This window comes from Stegodyphus dumicola, chromosome 4, assembly GCF_044657685.1.
Source record: "Stegodyphus dumicola isolate Sdum_Otavi_A_Nest chromosome 4, ASM4465768v1".
In the NCBI taxonomy this organism is placed as follows: domain Eukaryota; kingdom Metazoa; phylum Arthropoda; class Arachnida; order Araneae; family Eresidae; genus Stegodyphus; species Stegodyphus dumicola.
This window is the reverse complement of record NC_140771.1, coordinates 129,458,913-129,481,323: the sequence shown is the minus strand read 5'-3', so window position 1 is coordinate 129,481,323 and position 22,411 is coordinate 129,458,913. Positions and strand designations below refer to the sequence as shown.

The window sequence follows — 22,411 nt, the reverse complement described above, 5'->3', positions numbered from 1 at the left end:
GTAAATTAACCCACTCGTACCCTCTGCCAAGCTTTTCAAGGGAAAAATGACTGAATGTACGAACTAGGCCAAATACCATTACGCGTTTCGCCGAAAGAGACCATTGAAGCTCTTGTCTGATGCGCATCAAACAAGAGCTTCAATGGTCTTCTTGCATTTTATGTTTTGGTATATTTTTTTTTTCCGTCAATCTATTTATTATGTGTATTAACTTTTTATTTATATTTTTTCTGTCAATCTATTTTTTATGTGTATTAACTTTTCACATATCACAACGGTCAGATATTTTTTCGTGCATTCGCATGTCTTCCAAGTATTTTGAAATTTTTAATGTCCCCCCCCCCAGTTTTTACTAATTTTTGCCTTGCTGCAAAGTGAGAACAGAATTGATTGAATGAGAAATATATCTGTAATAAAATTCAAGGAATTAAGTTTAAATGAAATGCAGCAAAAAATGTTTATAATTTAATAGACCATACAAGATAGTCATGTATTATCAAATCAGATTTTAATTGTTTTATGTGCTTCATTACTGCTAACAAGTATTGTGTTTCTTTTTAATTTTATAACCTGCTTAAAGTTGCAATTTTTTAATTATGAACATGTTAATTAATGTTGAATAGAACTTAAACACACATATAAGAAAATCATGCATTATCAATATTTTAGCATTGGTTTTATATATTTATAAAAGCTGGATAATGAACTTTGATGTACAAAGACATACAGAGGTTAATAATTATCATTCTAAACCTACTCTGTTATTATTTTTAGTTGTGATAGTAAATGCTAATTTGGCATGCAGTAGACTTTATACATGCTTTCAAACTAAAATATAAACCTTGCATTTATGGTATATTTCGAACCTTTTATATCATGAAAAACATAATTATGATATTTGTCTGCAAGGAGATGAACTGTTCTATTTCATTATTATAGTTTTTAAAGTGAACTCTTTGTATAATAATGTGACTATTATATAGAGCCAGTTATTTTTATTCAGATGTCTATCTGGTGGCTGATGAAGATAACGAGGAAATGATATTGAAACTTCATAGGTAATTATGCCTATCTATTTCTTTCAAATAAATCAAACATAAAATAATATTTTTTTATTTTAAATCTTGAAGTATTAACACCCCCCCTTCCCGAAGAAAAAATACTGGAGTGTACTTGAGTAAATGTGATATGTGAATGTTTGACTCGTGTAAAATGTAAAATATCTACCTTTTTAATTATAAATTAATAATAGCAAAATTTTCTTCATTCTAAAAGTAGGAAACAGTGACTTTTTTAATACTATAATCTTTACTTCCTGTAATTCTGAAAAGTGATCGGTCATCTGATCTCTTTTGCTTAGTTATTTGTGGAATGAAATCTTAACTAGCATGAAATATTAATCTATTGTATATCTGAAATTTATTTTGCTTCATTTAAACATTCTTGTAAAGGCTTCACTTTTTATACCAAGGCCATCTCCTCCTATTCTGTTTGCTCACCCTTCAAGGCTTGTTGTAGTATGAAAATAAAATTGTGTGTTCAAAACAGCAGCCACATTGAACGTTTTTGGTTTTGCATTCATCTACCATGCCAAGTTGTTATAACAAGCTTCTTCCAGGTTATTACAATTAGTCAACAGTGGATCACCTTAGGGGAAAGTCCTGTTTCACTGAAAATTTTAATGCAAGTCTATGTTGTGCCTGTTTATTTTATTTCCTGCATTCATAATCAAATCCTCATTTGTGCTGTGTACAGTATCTAAGAGTTTAAAATAAAATGTGCTCATCTGCAATTTAAAGGCTTCATTACAGTAATTAATTTGTGTTTACAAAAAATGTTTTCAATTGCCATATGTGAACTATTTTCGTACGCTTCAGTTTTAATATCGAGCATGAGCTGAGATCATAAATCATGAGTGCCAATTATTCCTTATAAGTGAACTGAAAGTAAAAAAATTCATATAGGTGCTCAGTGAAAAAAATTACTTACTCAGTCAAATAAGTATGTGAATTTTTTTTTTTTTTTTTTTAATTTAGTGCTTCTGTTTCAAAATTCTACAATTCTGATTCTGCCATTTAATTTATTCATTAATTAATGCAGTTAAAAATAATCATCGAATAAAAAGTGTGAATGATATAAATTACTTTGAAATTTAGATATTCTGTTTTTCTTATCATATTGAATTTTAAAAATTTTGCTCAGTTTTATGAAGATATCAGACTAAAATTTGACATTATCGGACATTTTAATTTTAGTCATTTGGTCTAATAAATAAAGTAAAAAAAAAATAATTTTTTTAACTTTATTTAAGTGTAGGTTAATAAACTTTAAAGTGATTGATAATTATGATTTTGGAATTATTTAAAAAAGGAGATTATTATTTAAATTTTTGTTAGTACAGATAATGAATATAAAAATTATGTTTTGAGTATAATATAGAAAATATGTAATGTTTCGAATAATAACTATTGTTATAATGAATATAAAAGTACTAAAAATTTAAAAAATGAATAATTGCATGTAAGAATAAGGTATGTTTAATTTTTTGTAATAATGAAATAATTAATTAATTACTGTTATTTTGAAATTTACACATAATATTGCTTCTTTGTTTTATGAAAATGAAAGATTAAAATTTTTATGGTATTAAAAATATAAATTTAAATAACTTTTTTTGAATTAATTAAAGAATTTTTTTCGAGAAAGATTATTAAATTGTAATGTTATTAATCATTTTATTTTTGAGTTATTTTAAAATGTTCATATTTAATGTTAAGAGTTTTATAATTATTCTGAGAATGTAGTGAATATAAAAAATAAGTAAAATTAATGCAGCTAAGTAATTTGTAATTAATCAATGTTGAAAATTTGTGGATGATTCTTAACTATAGTAACTGGCCATGTTGAGGGAGTACTGGTTCAAAACAGAGGCTGTGTCTTTACCTCTGTTAATTTCTTCCTTCTCATACAATATAAACTTAAAAAGCTCCCACATTGTAATTTTTAATATATAATTATTATTCTAGTTTGTTTTTTCATATAGAATGGAGTGTGGTTTTATTATTATTATTACAGTACAAATTCTGAAATCCAGACTCGTCGGGACTTCGGCAATTCCGTATTTGGGATTTTTCCGGATATTACACCATCAATTTAAATCTAGTAAGATGGCATGTAGAAATTATAAAATTAAAAATATGAAATTGTGATTTATAAAATCATGAAGTATTTATGATCTAAAGGGTATCAAAATTTACAATAAAAAAGCTTAATATTTATTTGTTTACCTTATTAAACATTTCATTCAATGTAAATTGTTTTAAGTTGCTTTATTTTTTGTGCTTATACTTTCTCTTTAATTCTGTAGACAGACATAATCTCTTGTTCAATTACATTAAGTCCTTTAACTGCTGTATCGAGAATTCCGACTAACTTGGCAATCGAAATTTTTTCGTTTTCAGTAACTTCTCTGTCACTTTCTTCACTATTGGCAGCGGTATTTTCTGGATCTAGAACCATACTACAGATTTCGCCATTCATTAATTGATCCATGATTGAGAAACATTGTCGTCACAATGAAAAACTTTTATGTCATCTTTATTTATTACCTCTTCTCCACATTTCTTTACAAAATCAGTTAATTGGAAAATTTCACCTTTGCTTTGCGATATCCGAAAACCTTTGAAATTACCGGCTATCTTCATCAAATTTAGTTATCCTTTACTATACGTATTTGGCTATGCATCATGAGCTTGGTGACTAACTACAAGTTGTTCCATTACATTTTATCTTGCTTCTATCGCACACTGAGACAGTTAAGCCTGAATTGTATTAGTTTAGTTATTTATTATACTTATGTCTATTTCTTGCACTTGCTTAAGGCTTATCAGTGTTCTGAATAAATAAATTCACACATATACTTAAGCCTTATTGAGGGCCGGTGCTAGATATCTTACCATCTGATGCAGTCTCTGTGGGCCCTAAATTCTGTGGCCATAGTGTTGGCAGTGGCGATAAAGGCAAAACATATTTTGCTTCCCTTAACTAAAGCTAAGACTAATCTAAATAAAATTCATGCTTTATTCCGTAAATTATAATAAAATAAGCTAACACTGTAGCCTTTACATTTAAAATCATTTGAGTGAATGAATACTAGCATTATGCTAACTCATAATAATACATTCGGCGATACTGGCGTACATATATGTAATATTCAGCCAACCCGCCAATCTTGACGTCACCAGCCAATCAGCGGCAACCACGTTAGCTTACCGCCGATTGACCTTCGACCGAAATTTGCATAAGAAAAACTAAAGCCAACGCCAACAAACAGCCCTCTTTTCTTCATGCAAAGACAAAAACAAAACTTACACAGAATTACAGGAGTTCATAGTTCAGTTCTATTATACGAAAACACTTATTGTCTTTAAACACTGTAAACATCTAAACAAAACTTTCTTAAATTAACAGCAGTCTCCGCTTTTAGAAATAAGTCCACGGTATTTAATTTCCTGGTGATAAAATCAAGATCAAACACTCCATCATTTACTAGTCTTCTAATAAAGTGATATTTTATGTCTATGTGCTTAGTTTGGCAATTTTCTATTGGCTATCTAGAAAAATCAATGGCAGACTTGTTATCTCAAAATGGTTTACATTCTCTTAAATTAAACTTTAAAATTTCATCTTGTAAAACATTTTTCGTCCCTATTAATTCCTTCGCTGCTTCAGATAAGGCGATATACTTTGCTTCCATGGTTGATACACGTACACATTTTTGTTTAACAGTTTTCCAGATTACCAGTACTTCATCTAAATATAATATAAATCCTCCCATGGACACGCAGTCAACCCTATTACTTGCAAAATCAGCATCTGAATAACAATATAAATTTAGATATTTAATCTTCGATAAGTTTAACTTATATAATTTAGTACTATTGAGATAACCAAGCAATTTCAACAATGCTTTCCAATGTCTAATTCCATGTGATAAGATATTCACTGCATATGTAATATCAGGCCTTGTCCTGTTAGCTACAAAAACTAAACATCCCAACAGATTTCTAAAGGGTAATGTATGCATTTCCGCAATTTCTGCACTTGTTGATGGACAATCTAATTTTGTAAGAATAGTGCCTTTAGCTATGTCAAGTAAAATTATTGGTATGTGGAAATGTTTAAATTTTTCAAAAATTTCTTCGATATATTTTTGCTGATGTATAAAAACCCCATTCTCATTCTCTAAGAATTCAATTCCAAGTAATGTTTTAGTTTTGCCTAATACTTTAAGATCAAAAAACTTACTCAGCTGTGAAATTACTTTATCTATACTATATTGATCTTTACTAAAAATCACAATATCATCTACATATAACAAAAGAATTACATTTGAACTCTTATAAACACAATTACACCATTATATTTTCTTAAAATGTAGATTTTCTAAAGTACTTTCAAATTCACGAAACCATTCACGGCAGCTTTGATGTAGACTGTAAATGGCCTTGTGTAATAAACATTTTATTTTCCTCTTCAATAAATCCCTCTGGTTGGGTCATATATATTTTTTCATTTAGGTTTGCATATAAATATGTGTTCTTTACATCTAACTGACAATTAGTCCATCCATATAAACATACCAGTGAAAAATATTCTTATGATTGAAAAATTTCCTACAGGACTTTAAACATCATCAAAATCTTCACCTCTTTTCTGCCTGAATCCCTGTGCTACTAAACGTGCTTTGTATCTAACCGCTTGCTTCTTTTCATTTCTTTTTAGCGTATAGACCCATTTGTTTCCTATCATAGTTTTAGTTTCTGACTTTTCGACTAATTCCCAAACCTTTCTTTTCTTCATTGTGTCAATTTTTCTTTCATTGCCTTATCCCGTTCTTCGGCATTTACTGATTTTCGTGCTTCTGTAAAATCTTGTGGGATAACAATTTCTACGGAATTTACCTCTTCAGACACAAAGCTAGTCTCCTGTTCTACAAAATTAACTTTCTCCGAGTATTCGTTTTTTCCACTAAAATCAAACTTATCTTTTTCAAATTTAATATTTCTTGCCTCACAACACTTTTCAATATCATTATAGGATCTAAAACAGGTGTTCGTTCCCTCTACATAATAATATATATCTGTACGTGTTCTGTCTGGCCTTTTAACTGCTTTTCTTTAAATCTGATACTTCTTTTGGAGTAGATTTGTCATCTGACAACTTTATTTCTTCTGTAGAAGTTTCCTGTTCTTCATCTGATTCTGCTAATAGCTCAGATTGCTCTAGTCTTTTAAACTTAGCTTTTGATTTCTGGTCCAGGATGCCATTTGCTGCATTCAGTTTTTCATCGAACTTCACATTACAGGTTTCTATTAATCTGCGTTCTTCTGGTAGCCATATCCTATAACCCCTAGTTTCCTTCCCATATCCTACCATGATTCCTTCTTTGCACCTCATTTGTAATTTATTTCTAATCTGTTTTGGCACGGCAACATAGGCTTTATAACCAAATATTTTAAAATAACACTGGGTTTTCTATTTAGGAACATTTCATAAGGGGTTTGGTTGCTTTTATGACATACTCTGTTCCACGTATGTACGAAACAGCCAAGAGCTTCTGTCCGCCATTCTTTTCCTATTTTACCATCATTAAGCATAGCTTTAACTGCGTCTAATGCTATTTGGTTAAAACGTTCACACACACCGTTCTCTTCTGGGCAGTACATGTTTGTGTGTTCAACACTAATTCCATTTTCGGCTAAGTACCCTTCGAATTGCCTGTTACAGAATTCCCCACCGTTATCGGTGCGTATACTTATTAATTTTCTGTTTGTCAGTCTTTCCATTTGCCTATGATAATTATTAAAGTTGTAGAACAATTCATTTTTATTTTTCATACAATACACTGTTACTTATCTACTATAATAATCCACAATAGCGTGGAAATATTTACTCCCACCCTTAGATGGAACTGGGAGTGGGCCACAAACGTCTAAATAAACCAGCTGCAATGGTTTATCTTATCTCTTCGGAACAGTTTTAAATGTTATTCTACTAGATTTAGCAATAATACACTGTTTACACCTCTCCATTGGTTTTTCAATTTCTGGTAACCCTTTCACGCTTTGATTCTTACTAGTATTCTTAATAAAATCAAAATTTACGTGGCTAAATCTCCGATGCTAGCATTGCATCGTCTACTTTATTTAACTTTCCAATTTCTGTAGCGCAACCAACTTCCCTTTTATCTGTTGCATATCTAAATGGTTTTACATGATGAAGTCCGTCATATCATTTAGCGTAGCATAATCTATCCCAATTATTAAAGTATATCCATATCTTCCCTTTTGAAATCACAAAATGAGCACCTGCCTTTTCTAACCTTGCTCCTGATAGTAAATTTCTTCTTAGATTTTCATTATATAACACATTATCTAACTCAATCCAATTTATTTGATTGCCTACTTTTACTGCAAATTTGACGGTACACTTTCCTAGTACTTTACTTTCACAATTTCCTACAGCATGCATATCGTTTATTTCTTCATATCGTTAAGACATACGTATATCGTTTATTTCTTCAAAATTTGTCATTAAATTTCTGTTGTTACAGAAATGAGTTGTAGCTGCAGTATCTACGACCCAATTAAATTTATCTGCATTACTTTCTTTATCTGTAGTTGTTACATAATTTTCTACTAACATTAATTCTTTATCTTTAAAATGTCCATTTTTATCGTCTTTTTTAAACTTCTGATTTTTACTTACATTTTCTTTACGTTGAGCGATAAAGTGCCCAAATTTATGACATCTGAAACAAGGTCCTATTCTCATATTCCTCATTTTTTTTTCTTAGATTTAGTTTTATTTTCAACTCTATCTTTCCCTGCATTTGAACTAATGGTATTAAACACGCTTACTTTGCTGTCTTCTAAATCGGCATTTACCTGGCGAAGTCGGCTTTCTTCCCTTACTCCCTTACCAGGTCTTCAGCAATTCTTTCCAGCGTAAAATCTTCGTCCTTCCACCTATAGATCAACTGTACAATGCCGTAGTATTCCTGGGGTAATCTCCTTATTGCCTGAAATCTTTTAAAAAGATCTGCCAAGTTATGTCCAGCTTCAGCCAACTTCTTTGCAGTCATTCTTATCCTCGCGATGAATAATCCTATTTCTTCATTTGGGGTATATCTAATACTAAAAAATTCATCCAGTAACTGAATTATCCTTGCTCTTGTTTTGGGTTCGAATTGCTTCTGTAGAACTTCCCATGCTTCTTTACCACTTGAGCATTCATGTATCAGCAGCCTGAACTCAGTTTTAATTCCATAATATAATGTAGTGAAGGTTCTATTCTCTCTCAATGTGAATTCCTGCTTTTCACATCTTGTTTCACTTTTATCTAATCCTTCTTCTTTGTCCTCTATGAAGCTCCAACAATTTCTATCCAGTAACAGCATTTTCATATCAACTTTCCATCGATCCCAGTTATCATGGTTTAACAGCTCAAAACCTTCAGGTGGTAATGACATCTTCAATTAAATGATGCACAACAACCTGAACAAACTTCTAAGACAGGTCAGCTTCTTTTCGTGGATAACGGCCCTCTTCACCTACATTCTTTCAATGCTGAGTTGAACTGGGTAACAGGTTAGCTGTTGGCCCTGGTCCCATAACCCTGTTGGTAGTGGCAATAAAGGCAAAACATATTTTGCTCTCCTTAAATAAAGCTAAGACTAATCTAAATAAAATTCATGCTTTATTCCGTAAATTAAAATAAAATAAGCTAACACTGTAGCCTTTACATTTAAAATCATTTGAGTGAAAGAATACTAGCATTATGCTAACTCATAATAACACATCCGCCGATACCGTCGTACATATGTATAATACTCAGCCAACCTGCTGATCTTGACGTCTTCGGCCAATCAGCAGCAACCATGTTAGCTTACCTCCAACCAAAATTTGCATATGGAAAAACTAAAGCCAACAGCACATAGGAACCCTGGTGCTGGTTCTGGATTTTTGTGAAAAATCAGTTATTCTTAATTCAAATAGCCCTAAATGTAATCTTTGGTCTATGAATATCATCAACAAAATCTACTTTTTAGCATATGGAAATAAATTTTTGGTAAATATTTCCTCCCCAACATGTTTTAGCACATTTAACTTAAATCTGTAATCGTCGCCAAATGTAATGTCAGCATAAAAGGTTACCATACTCCTTTATTATTCAATTACTAACATAAAAAATTATTTATTCATCGTTACAATGAATCATTACTCAAGTTGTCATGTGTTGATAAGCATGTGGTGATGAAAGGAAAGTATAGTAAATAATGATTCACCAGGTTTGCCATCAGATCAACGATGTATCTATATGGAATGTTTTGGTTTGAGATGTGTGCCAAGCAGATATGCAGTAAGGGAGCCAAATTATTGATCGTACAGATTTATTCTAAAATTATTGTTACTTCAATAACAAGGTATTTATTTTAGTGTTGAAGTGAAATTAAGAATCAGGACTCTCCAGATGTTATATTATGCGTGGTGGGAGGAATCAAATGCTCATGCGTAAAGCCTACGAGAAAAATGTTGTTGGTGGTTTTAAGGTCCAGATTTTAGATCATTCAGGATATTTGGATGTTTGGATTTCAGACTGTGTGCCGTATTATTATTATTGTTTTTTAATGTATGATGGAATGATGAGTGTAGTTCATAAAGACTTTTATGAGTAATAGTAGAGCAGTCCTTAACCACGAATGAATTAATAGTTCAATCAATTTAAGTGGATTTTCCTAATAGATGGATATGCTTGCATTTGGAGAAAACTGTAACATCTTCCAGTTTTGTAAAGTAAAAAAAGTAATAATAACAATGAAAACCATAATTTCAGTAATACTGTTATAAAATTTATGATGTTAAAATATAGGTTATAATATTTTTGGACTGAAAATTTTAACAGGACTCAGTAACTTTTAACAGGACTAAAATATTATGAAAGTTTGTATTTTTTAATTATCTAAAACAATTATTTTGCTCACATTTTACTATTTGTATTTTTCAAATTGTTTTTCTTCATTTGCTAATGCTTTAGCGCATTGTCTCTAGAAAAGCTTTTTTTCTTCTTGTAATGGGGATATGTAAAAATAAGATATCTACCTTTCTATAATAGCAAAATTTGAGCATTCTGCCCTCTTCATTATAAAAGTAGCAAAGCAATAACTTTTCTTATATAATGCTTATTTCCTGTAATTCTGAAAAGTGATCTTTGGTCTGATCTCTCTTGTGCAGTTATTCCAGGTAGTTTGTAACTGGAAGGTGAAGCTGCCAGAAGCTGTAACTTTAAAACATTCAAACCCTCATATTAAATGTACAGCAACTAATTTGCATTCTTGTGAGGAGTACAGAAAGAAGAAGTGAAAGTAGACGTTCAGTTCATAATAACTAGCTAATTAACACAACATCTTGTATACTTAGGTAGTTTTGGCAATTTTGCAACATTTCAACATATTAGTGGCTGGTTTCCGTATTCAGTATTGAAACAAGCTACTATTTTTTTAGTTATTGCTTTCGTAATAATTACTGCTGAATTAATATTTGCCAAAGGCCATCAAACTTGTAACCCAACTGAATATTAATCCAATGTTGTCCATATGTAATCAAGCAAAGATTGCAATAGGTGGATTTTCTAATTTTTATTTTGAGCAGAACTAGAAATAATACGCTCTTATATCATATTGTAAATTCTAAATAAATTCATGATTTTCCTGCAAGTAGTAGTCCCCCCCCAAAAAAAGAACTTACATTTACAAAACTGTGTAATCAACCAGGAGGTAATGATGTAATATTATTTGGAAAAGAGTGAATTCAGTCTAGAATATCCTAAAGTTTGAAAACAAACCTGTAAAACAATTGTTTAAAAAATTCAAATAGAAAAAAATATATCTGCTTTTCATCATTATTTTTGAGTAAAATTTTAACATGTGATGGGAAGTTACAATTTCACAAAAGTTATGTCACTTCTTTGTTCTAATATTTATACTCAAGTAAAAATTAATTAAATATATGATAATATTATGCTTACAATTTTATTATGTGTGGGACAGTTTTATTAAATTTCATGATTGACATAGAAATTCAGTTTTAATATTACAGTTTAACATACTGCTTTTAGCACCGAAGTTTAACATATTGGAAGTGTCCTCTTTGCAGCACTAAAGTCTTTTTTCCTTGCACTGTTGCCAAAAGAGAAGTAAAGATGAAAAATATAGAGGAATCACTTATCTATACCCTCAGAGAGGGATAGTGGTATTGAGGGGATATACATTTCACTGCCTATATAAAGATGGAAAAAATAATTATATCTGTGTATATCATAATACATTGTAATAATAATAATATGTTGCATAAAAATTTCAAGTAAAAATTATTTTCATTAATGTGCTTTTTTAATTTTAAAATTTATTTTGTCTTCTTTAAGCCAAAATCATCAGAGCCTAAGTCCTGAGTTAAGTTGAATTTTTAATCCTCTATTTCTCTACTGTTTTAAATAACAGTATGCTTTTATGCATACATTTATTTTATTTTACTTATTTGTGTATTCTTAGAAAGATCATTGTATCTTAACCTGTTCAGTGCCGCTCTTAACTCGGGCTTACCGAGTTAAAACACGGCACTAAACAGGTTAATGTGAGGTACAGATGCACAGATAGCTTGAATTTTTGCTTCTTAACTTGAATTATTATATTTGCATTTAATTAAAATTTTTTTAATCTATCTTCTATGTGAAACTAAATTCATTTGCCTGAAAACAGATTTTTTTTTTTTTTTTTTTCTTTTAGTTTCATATGATTTCCATATTTTCCCTCTTTAATTCTTAAAAAGAATATTACCCAACTGTTTCATAAATATGTTATTTTATCTCTGGATTCAAAGAGTCTGTATATTGAGTGAAATGTTTGTAATTTAAACATTCCTTCAATATTACATACATTTTTTGCATATTAAATTTTCTGAGTTTTTGTAATATTATTGATGTAACTATCAAAATAGAGATGGTAAATATTGAATTGTTATAGCATTTTTAAGGGACAGCTACTTCAAAATATTTCTTTTGTTCTAAAAATGTTATGTAATCCACCTGAGAGTTTACATGAAAAACTTACATGTGTTTACATAGTTTACGCTATGGCTAGTTGTTTTGTTAAACTGTTTCTTGAAATTTTTCTAGATTAGGAAGAGTATCATTCAGGAAGATTAAAGAAAAGAGAGATTATCATAAACATAGAAACAGTACATCATGGTTGTATTTATCAAGACTAGCTGCTGTGAAAGAATTTGCCTTCATGAAGGTAAAATAAACCATACGTATTTATTTTGTGTATTATTCCCTCTTTTGTTTTCTTCTTCCTAAATCTAACAATATTTTCAAATTTGATTTTCAATAATGTGTGTATTTGTATTCTTTCTCCTTTTTAATATATATATATATATCATATAATTTCCCCATTTTCCTCCCTTTACTTTTTTTAAAATTTAGTTTCATAAAACTATTGCATTTAGTCCTCCAGCGGCCGAGCAGTAAACACTGGTTGTTCGGTCTGAGGTTCGAATCCCGTGGACAGGCTGGCTGCATGGGCGTTTTCATGGTTTTCCCCATGTGTAACGTGTATACGAGCCAGTTTCCCTTAGAAAGTCCTCCACGAAGGCATCCATCCTCTTAGACAGATAGCCCTCGAGGCTTTGCTATAATCACACACACACACACTATTGCATTTATTTGTTTTAATGTTAGTTTTCAATCCAAGTTTTATGCTTTTTAAAATGACCCATTGTAAATATTTTGTTTCATATAGTTTAAAAATCATGTATTTGGGAAGGCATTAGTATGCTTTTAGATACAAATATCCCATGGTAATTTTCTTGAAGTATAGGTTTATTGTCAGTAGTCTAGCCAGAGGTTTTTGTGGTCACAGTGGGAGTTCGCTGCTTTTCTAAATGCACACCAGCAGTGCTACAAAATATTGAAATGGCATATATAGGAAAGTGAGTTGAAACATTGTGTTTATATTTTAAAACTTTTTTAACATTCTTAAATGTTGTAGAGACATTATGATTTTTTGGAAAAGCCGGAGAGATGAAAAATGAGCAATTGCTTTCGCCGGGAATTGAACCATGAGTCTCTGGAATACCGGTCCAGCATGCAGAACCACTACACCACGAAGGCATGCTAGGAAGGCAGGAGAAATACCTTATAATGTTATTTTTCTCATTAGTGAATCATTGTTTTCATAATCTGTTTTGCAGTCAGTTTTTGTTCGATGTACAGTATAGTAATTAACAATCTATGAAAAAATCGGAACAAAATTTGTCTTTTTGGGAGAAAAAAGCATTGACATCAGTAAACTGCCAAATCAAGACTTTTGTAACAGGGTTCGTAGCGGTCCTTACAAGTGCTTATAAGTCCTTATATTTGAAAATAAAATATAAGGGCCCTTATAGATGCTTACTTTTTCTTTAAAGCCCTTATTTTTTTTTTTTTTTTTTTGTTTGTTTGTTTTCAGTGCTTATTTTTTGCTTTTAGTGCTTTTTTTTTTTAATCCTATTTTTATAATGAACGCGCATTTTTTCCTGCATTAACGTAACCTATGGTGTGCACGAGAGTAGACATGTGCACGTCGTTCTATTGGTCAAAGAATTGCGAAACCGGTAGAAAATTCTGGTACATTCAGTATTCTTTTCCTCCCACCCAAATACTATATTTATTTCCTCCCACCCAAATAATAAACATAAACACATGTTTGAATTTCTATCAAGGTTTTACTAATTTGCATTCTTGTTCCGCGTGGTCAGTTCATAGTCGTGTTTATTATGATCTTTATGCTTATATTATGAGCATATGCATGAATATTTATAATAATATAGTTGCAGTAACTGCTGAAGTATAGATAAACTTCCAAAAATGGATGTGTTTTTACACAGATTAGCTTTCTGAGGAATAATATTTGGAATGGCTTAAATAAAAGGAACGTAATCGCATAGTCAAAATAATTTCTTTTTTTTTTTTTTTTTTTTTCCAATACATTATACAGTACGGAGGTTGGGAGATTCTCCCCTTTCTCCACAAAATCTCTAATATTGAAGCAGCGGACTTTTTTTTTGGTCACTGTCCAATCTGGATTGAATAGGACTAAAAGTTTTTGTGGTCTACCCAACGGTTTTTGCAAAGATTGATTCTGTTCCGGAAATTTAACGCAGTCTGTTGAAAATTAGAATCAGAAACACCCCAGATTAGTAAGTCTCTTTCTTTTCCTTTATTTAGTTCTTTATTCTTCGAATACCAGCAGCTGTTGATTCCGATTGCGTAATATCACATGTGGAAGAATTATTAGAAATACTGCAAACGGTATTGCGCAATACGCCACACGTATTGCGCAATACCGTTTGCGGTATTTTGCAGAGATAATTAATTTTGATGTTCAGTCTGAGATTTGTTTATGAACACTTAAAAGAGTTTTACTGTGCTTTCTAAGCAGAATATTTCTCAGTTCTGTTGGTCTATTTTTATATGATGCACATATGGAAATGTCAAAATCATTTATTTAGCCAAGAAATCTAAAGAACGGCTACAATCTCCCCTACTCCTCTTTTTCCAGTTACTATCCGGAAAATTCGGCAATTTCCAAGTATGTGAGTTAGTTCAGCTTTTACTGTTAAAGGATGATTGTATGAAGCAATTTCCTGTCTTCTGATTTCAGAAATGTGCCTCTTTTTTACTTAAATTACTTTGCTTGGAATATGTTAAATTTAAAACTGTTATGCAATGAAAATTTAGAAAATGTTCAGAATTTTGATTTAAGTTAAATTATTTAAATATTAATATGAGTGGGAAAATAAATTGCATTTATTATTAGGTGCCAAACAAATACAATTAATATGACTTATTATTATTTATTTTCTATCTTTTGAACTGAAATTTCATCATCAAATCTTGTAATATAGTTTAGTTCTGCATAGTTTTTTTTTTCTCTCATTGTAAAGTAATTCTGTAAATTGAACTGTCATTTAAAATTAAAAAAAAAGGGTTAATTGTTTTCCATGGTTGAGGTAATGCTCATTCTCTTAATAAATATTGCATTGCTCATATTTTAAATTACAAGTCTAATTTTTCTTTTAAGGTTATGCAGTTGTGTATAATGTAATTAGACAGGTGCTTTTTTTTCCCCCTTAAAATGTGCTTTAAAAGTGCTTATAGGTGCTTATTTTTTTAACTAAAATGTGGCTACTTACCCTGTGTAACGTAGAAGATAGCAATATTTACTATTAATCTTACCACTGTAAATATATATATATATGTGCATGTGTGTACAGCATCAGTACACAAAAAAGAATAAACTTTGCAATAAAAAGTGCATAACATAGCAATCTATAACTTATAAGACACTGCATTCTGTAAAACATTGTTTGTGCATCAAAATAGGCTAGAAATTAATATCCCTCATCATTACTTATTAGTAATAATACCATCTGCCTTAGATCTGTTCTCCACTAGTATTTGTACTTATGCAATATTTTAGGGTTGTAAATGATACTTTAATGTCATTAGAAGAGCTTTTGCTGAAAAATTTAGTTTTAAATGCTAATGTAATTTAACATTTCCAAATATAGTTTTCCTTGTTATATCATACATTCACTTTGAAGAAATAGTTTGCATATTGTGAAAACTTTTCTTGTCCTGTTGTAGCCTAAATCAAGTGAAAATCTGACCATAAAAGAGATACCGAAATTAGTATTAACACATTATACAACTAATCTTATACACCTTCTTATATCTCCATTGTCCCATGCTTCTCCCCATTTTTTCCTAACCAAACTTTTGAGGATTTTTTCTGGAAAGGGGGTTACAAGAATTTTAAAAATGTTTCAGATATCACAAATGAGTTGGCCAGTTCATTACCATGAGTGTCAAAGTGACCATGTATCCAGAATGATTTAATCAGTCGTTTTCAATATCAATAAAAATATTTTTAACATTTAGAATACTATACATTCTATTTTTAAGATACTATACATTGCAGAACACTTCAGCTGCCGCTAAAGCCTTTAATGATGTTATTGGCTTGAGATTTTTTTGTCATATTAGTGAAAGTAACTGAAAAGGAAATTATCTGTCTATAAAATTAAAAAGAAAGTATAAGCATAAAAAATGAAAGAACTTGCATTGAAAATCATATGTAATAAAGCAAATAAATAGTAACTTTTCTGTTCATTTTTATTCCCTTAGGATCATAAATGCTTTATTATTTTATAAGGTATTTTCTCCCTCTTTCCAGTGTGCCTTTGTGGGGCAACGGTAGTATACAGCGCATATTTATGAGGTCCAGGTTTAAGTCCCAGTGACACTTCTCCAGCATCAAAAATGCCTAATGACTCTTGTATAAACAACTATTTCATATTTTTAATTTAATAATTTCTAAATATCATCTTACTAGATTTAAACTGATGGTTTAAAATCAGGAAATTTCCAAAATCCAGAATTGCTAAAGTCCCGATAGTTCTCGATCTCTGACTTTGTATTGTGTATATACTATATATATGTATGTATGTATAAGATATTATAAAGTACGATGGCTATGCTAAGAAAAATTCGGCAACCTCAAAATTGACTATTCCAAATTTGATGTTCTCCCATGTTCATCTTTTCTCCCAAATTCAGGATCTTTTCAAGTTACATAAAGCTGCTTGCAAAGAGAACTAAAACCTAAAATTAACCACTTGCAGCTTAGCCGTAAGTATGCACCTGCCTAGTATAAATACTGCTTCACGAGCAATTATGTCATTTCTTCTTCTTAACTTCTCCTGCCATGCAAAACCTCTGTGTTGCTATGTTCTATTGTTCTTTACCTTAAAACCCATGTACAGTACACTCCCGATTATTCGCGGAATTGGGCGGCGCGGCCGCCGTGGATAACAAACATCACGGATAATCCAAAAAAAGCTAAAAACGGGTATAGCAAAAGAGAACACAGTCATTCCAACTTTGAAAAATCATTTTATGTACAATAAAACGTAAAATAAACAGCAGAAAATGTTTAATTAACACTTAATATTTTAGTATATGACTCAAAACTAACCTAAAATGCATTTTGTTAATGAAAACCGAAAAGGGCTTTGTACTTACGAGAGGCGTCAAGGATACATATGTACTGTTTTAATACTGTAGTGTATTATGTAATTACAAAAGCATAACTGTAAAACTACACTTTTTTGAAGAAATCAGTCATTTGTGTTTGCTTCTTGCTTTGGAAGCATTTTCTCATGATCCGAGATAGCATTTTTCGTAGCATAAGTTTCTCGGCCAACTCTGCATCGTCTTGTTCTTCCAAATAGCTCAGCAGTCCGTCGGCTTGTTGCAAAGTCGCTTCGTGAGCCTTCCGCATCTGCACAGTGGGCTCTTCTTTGCCTTCACTTTGCTCTCCTTCATTTTCAGTCTTTGCCCTTGCTTTCTTCACAATTTCGTCATCTGTCAAGCATTCGAAGCCAGGTTCGTTGACGTCACACTCTAACCACCCGTTAATGTTTTCAGCATTGACGTTTTCACCACCCGTAACTGTTTTCACCATATCGGCAAGAGTTGCCGTGGGCGTGTCTACATCTTCATTCTCTTCTTCACAACTCAAAGGGGTTAGGTTGTTGTTGGCTTCAACATTAGGCATGAGTTTTCTCCATGATTTTATGAGGGTTGAAGGTTTCACGGAGTCCCATGCAGATGCAATATTGTAGATGCTGTCCAAGATTGTGTAGTGTTTCCAAAACTCTTTCAGATCATTACCTTCTTCAATTTTGGTCATTAGCAGCTTGGTTCGGTATGTTCTCTTCATTGTTGCAATGACTCCTTGGTCCATGGGTTGGATTAGCGCAGTAATGTTTGGAGGGAGAAACTTTGCAAAAATTTTTCCATCAGAAGACTTTAGCACACTTGTTGCTGGGTGAGAAGGTGCGTTGTCGATCAATAGCACAGTTTTTTAGGCAGGTTTTTCGATTTAAGATGTTTACGCACTTGAACAAAGATTTTTTCGAACCGTTCTTGAAGAATATTTTGGTTTATCCCTCCTCTTTTTTTTGGGGGGGGGTCGGGGTTAAAGTAATCAACGGGCAAATTTTCTATCCTTGTACCTTTGAAAGATCTCTTTTTTTTTTTTTTTTTAACTTTCCAATGACAACAAGTCTAAGTTTATGTCCACCTTTAACGTTACTGCAAGACATGATAGTGATCCTTTCCTTGCTGCTTTTATGACCCGCTGCTTTACTTTAACTTTCAAATGCTAAAGTGCAAGTGAAAAGACATTTCCACAAAAGTCCCGATTTGTCGGCATTGTAAATTTGTTCATAAGATAGCTCTTCTGTTAAAACAAATTCATGGTGGAAATTGTCGGCTGCTTGTTGGTCACCACTAAGTTTCTCCCCATGAAGTCGAATTTCTTGAATTCCATGTCGCTGCTTAAAACGAGTCAACCAGCCAGAAGACGCATCAAAATTTCCTTTCATGCCTAACAACTTAAAAAAGGTTTTTGCCTTCTCCGCAATGATAGGACCATTTACAGGAGTACCCTCTTTTCGAACTTGAGCTAACCACTCTGTCTATGCCCTGTCTAGCTCATCAAAGGTAAGAACCCTTCATAGTTATTTGCGTTTTCTTTGCGGAAGCACTGTCCGACATTGATGCGAAGTTAACCAGTTTGTCTTTTTGCTTTAGAATGTCACGCACTGTTGTTTTCGCGATTCCGTAATCCATCTGCTGCCGTTTGCTACTATATTTTATTAATTAAATTAATATTTTATTTGATTTTTACGTATATTTTTTCTGAACTGCATATGAGGTGGATTTTAAACATATTATTTTTTTATTTATTTTGCATTATATACGAGGGCTGTAAATTAAGTAAGGGCAACATAGGTATAAATCAGTTTTTAATGAACTTACAAGTACAATTGCATTACATTCCTTCTATGTAATCACCAACAAAGCTTATAACCTTTTGCCAAATGTCGGGAAGCCGTTGTAGACCAGTGGCAAGGTATTGATTGTTGATGTGAGTGACCGAGCGCCCTACTGCGTGGAGTACAGATGAAATGTCATTAAATCGGTGATCTCGGAGGTGTTCCTTCAACTTTGTAAGCAGGTTGAAGTCACAAGGACTGATGTCGGGTGAGTAGGGAGGTTGTTCCAGGATTTTCCACTGCCACCGTCGCAAAAAGAGAGTGACATTGTTTGCGACATGGCAACAAGCGTTGTCATGCAATACGATTGGGAGATTGTTGTGCAATAAACGTGGACATTTGCGCTGCATAAGCGGACGCAGATGGTGCTGTAGAAATTGGCAATAGTAATCTGCATTGACAGTTTGCCCTTCAGGTACAGCATGTGTAAGAATCACACCATCCCAGTCATGTGCCATAATCAGCATAACCTTCACCTGATTGGGTTCCTGTCAAAATTTCTGTGGAAGTGGCAAACCTTGGTGATGCCATTCATTTGATTGACACTTTAATTCAGGTTCATAGGCTCGTGCCCATGTCTCATCAATGGCGACAATACGCTGCAGAAATGCGTCTCCTTCATTGTGGTATTTCACCAAGTGGGTGCCAGCCAGTGCATACTGGTGCCATTTCTGTACTTCGGTTAGTTGATGTGGAACCCAGCAGGTGTGCATTCTTCATTATGCACCACACCGTTTGATGACTCGGACCAACCTCTAAGGATAATTCTCGGACAGTCCATCAGCGGTCTATGGTAAGGAGACCGATCAGGATGTCAATCTGCTCTTGAGGAATGGAGGGCTGACCTGCGCGTTGCAAATCCGCAGTCCCATTCCGACCCGAACAAAAGGCTTGAACCCATCATGCTACTGTCCTATACAGTAAAGCATTTGTGCCACAGGCTTCCACTAATCCTGGATAGCATTCTGTTGCATTTTTGCCAAGGGCAACCTCGATTTTAAGCCACGACCGATGATCACATTTTCAAAACATGCTTTAGAGCGATGGGAACGAAACTCCTCACTTTAACGCCACGCAACAATTACCCTTCTAAGCAGATCTGTTTTTTGCACTTTACACATCGACAACAGCGCCACCTCACTGCTACCATATCCTATTTGCACATGCCCACCCTTCTGTAAGTTTCAAGGTTAAGTTGCCACTATTTAATTTACAACCCCAGTATATATGGGTGAGCATTCACACAATATATAAATCAAAATTCGAATTTTAATTTGCAATAATCCCTTAACTCTTCATTTTAATTTGGGTATTTTGCTGTTCCATTCCAAAAATAGCAATTGCTTAAAATAAACGCCTTTGAATTGAATCATTTCAAAATTAATAACCTTCTGCATGTGACTTTTACTTAATGCCGGTGACATAAATGGTTTTGCAAATTGAAACTTAACCAGCTAATAATAATTTTAGAAAGTTATGTTTTGGCCAATCAAAATTATATTGAAATCAAAAGTAACTCATTCTGAATCAAGACTTAGTTTCAAATATATCGCATCTCACTTTTGCTTCATTTGCTACCAATACCTGCTAATACTTGTTGTCTTCAAAGGTATATTTTTTTAATATAATGGTACTGATTTAATTCTCCAGAAACGGGCAATATGGCACCCAATTTATTTATGTTGCTGTATTGAAATGCTTGATTGACTAAACAGAAAAGAATAGAGTTTCCCTTACAACTTTTTTTGAAAAAAAATTGTAAAAAATCATCAATTTTTTAATTTTATTATTAAATACAAGGACACGAAACAAAACATAATATGTAGGCTTTAAGTCGAATTTTTAATTTTTGGGACAGGTGTAAAAGCAATTAGTTTTAATATTAGTTTACTATACTGAGTTATCTCGGGCAAATGAAAAAAAGTTAAATATTAGTCCTTGTATGATAGTTTTTGGAACAAGGGACAACAAAAAGTGATACCTGACATTCTGTACACCAGTACCTGTCTCTTTTCTTACTGGCTTACCTCTGGAATCTCTTTTACAGGAGCACTGAGTACACGGTCTCATTGGATTTGATTTATCGATGGACTTTATATTTAGAAAATATCTATCTCTTCATAAACACTATCTTGCATCATCGCCACTATATTACTTTTTTCAATGCAACTATTCTTCTTTATACATTACTAATCCACAAGTCGACATATACTATACAATAGAGAAAACACGTGACCAATCCCGCCAAAAGAACCGCGAAACCAACAAAACTTGGTAAACTGCCTATCAAAGCTAAATATTTCTTTTCATTTCCTCCAGGCCGAGTAAAACCATGATAAAACAAATCGTAGTGACAAATTCTGCTTTACCTGAGTTTTCTCGGGTTAATAATTAACTGCTAATAATTAAATTATATATGAACCCAATATAACTCGGGATAATCAGGCAAATGGTTAAATCTATCTTGACTGCAAGTTTTTTCTTCATTACCCATTTACATCTATTTTCAATTTATCCTTATTATATATATATATATATGTGTGTGTGTGTGTGTGTGTAATATTTTGACAGTCGGGCACATGAGTCAAGCTTTGCAATCCTAGAACGACACAGAAAAATTTAACTTTATAGCTCCATATCTTTATTCAAGTCAAAAGACATATTATCACTCTTTACTAAATAAGATTACATTCACTACATCATAGTAATCTAACAAAGAAAGGCAGAAGAGCAAGCAGCAGCATTGGGAGAAAACGGTCTTAACAGCATTGGAAGAAAACAGTCTCTCTGACGCAAAATGGCGTGAGTTCTCTATTTATAGAAGTGGTTATGTAATATGCTGGAATGTTCTGGAAAGTACTGGTCTAGGGGAAAGCTCCTGAAATTGTGGAAAGTTAATTAGAGGTTGCTTCTCTAATCTAAAGCCGTCCTATTTTTTATATTTTACATCTTCCCTCCCCTCAAAACGAGAGGCCGGGCAAGCAAAGCATTAGTACATTAGTGAAGCAAGAAGTATGAGGAAAAACATCCAGGACATAACATACAGGCTTTAACTATGCCCTATCATAAATCATGATCTTTCTCACATAATTAGAATTTTTTTAATTGCATAACTATAATTTGTAAATAAACCTATAATCTATAACTAAAGACAATAATATATGGAAGAATAATAATAAATAATAAACTACAATCATAAAAGTCCTCAATTTTTCTCAAAATGTCCATTGAAAAGTAAAATTTTGTTGTAAAGTCCTTTTCATCGAACGAAGATACTGGTTGAAGTCTCTTGATGCCAATAAGTTCACAAGATAAAAATAAGCTCACAAACATTATGCACTTTTTTTTAATGAATATGGCTCCATAATAAGTTTTGAATAGAAGATGTTTAAAAAATTTGCAGGGAA

The 22,411-nt window shown here is 32.2% G+C and overlaps 1 protein-coding gene across 1 annotated transcript in view; it reads left to right on the top strand.

The window, feature by feature from the left end:
• Positions 1-22,411, top strand: part of RIOK2 (RIO kinase 2) — a 108,681-nt gene that overhangs the window by 44,876 nt on the left and 41,394 nt on the right. Inside the window, exons 4-5 of the mRNA XM_085815430.1 lie at positions 1,004-1,058; positions 12,235-12,355. Of these exons, the coding sequence (XP_085671556.1) occupies positions 1,004-1,058; positions 12,235-12,355 (176 nt within the window). The remainder of the gene's footprint in view (positions 1-1,003; positions 1,059-12,234; positions 12,356-22,411) is intronic.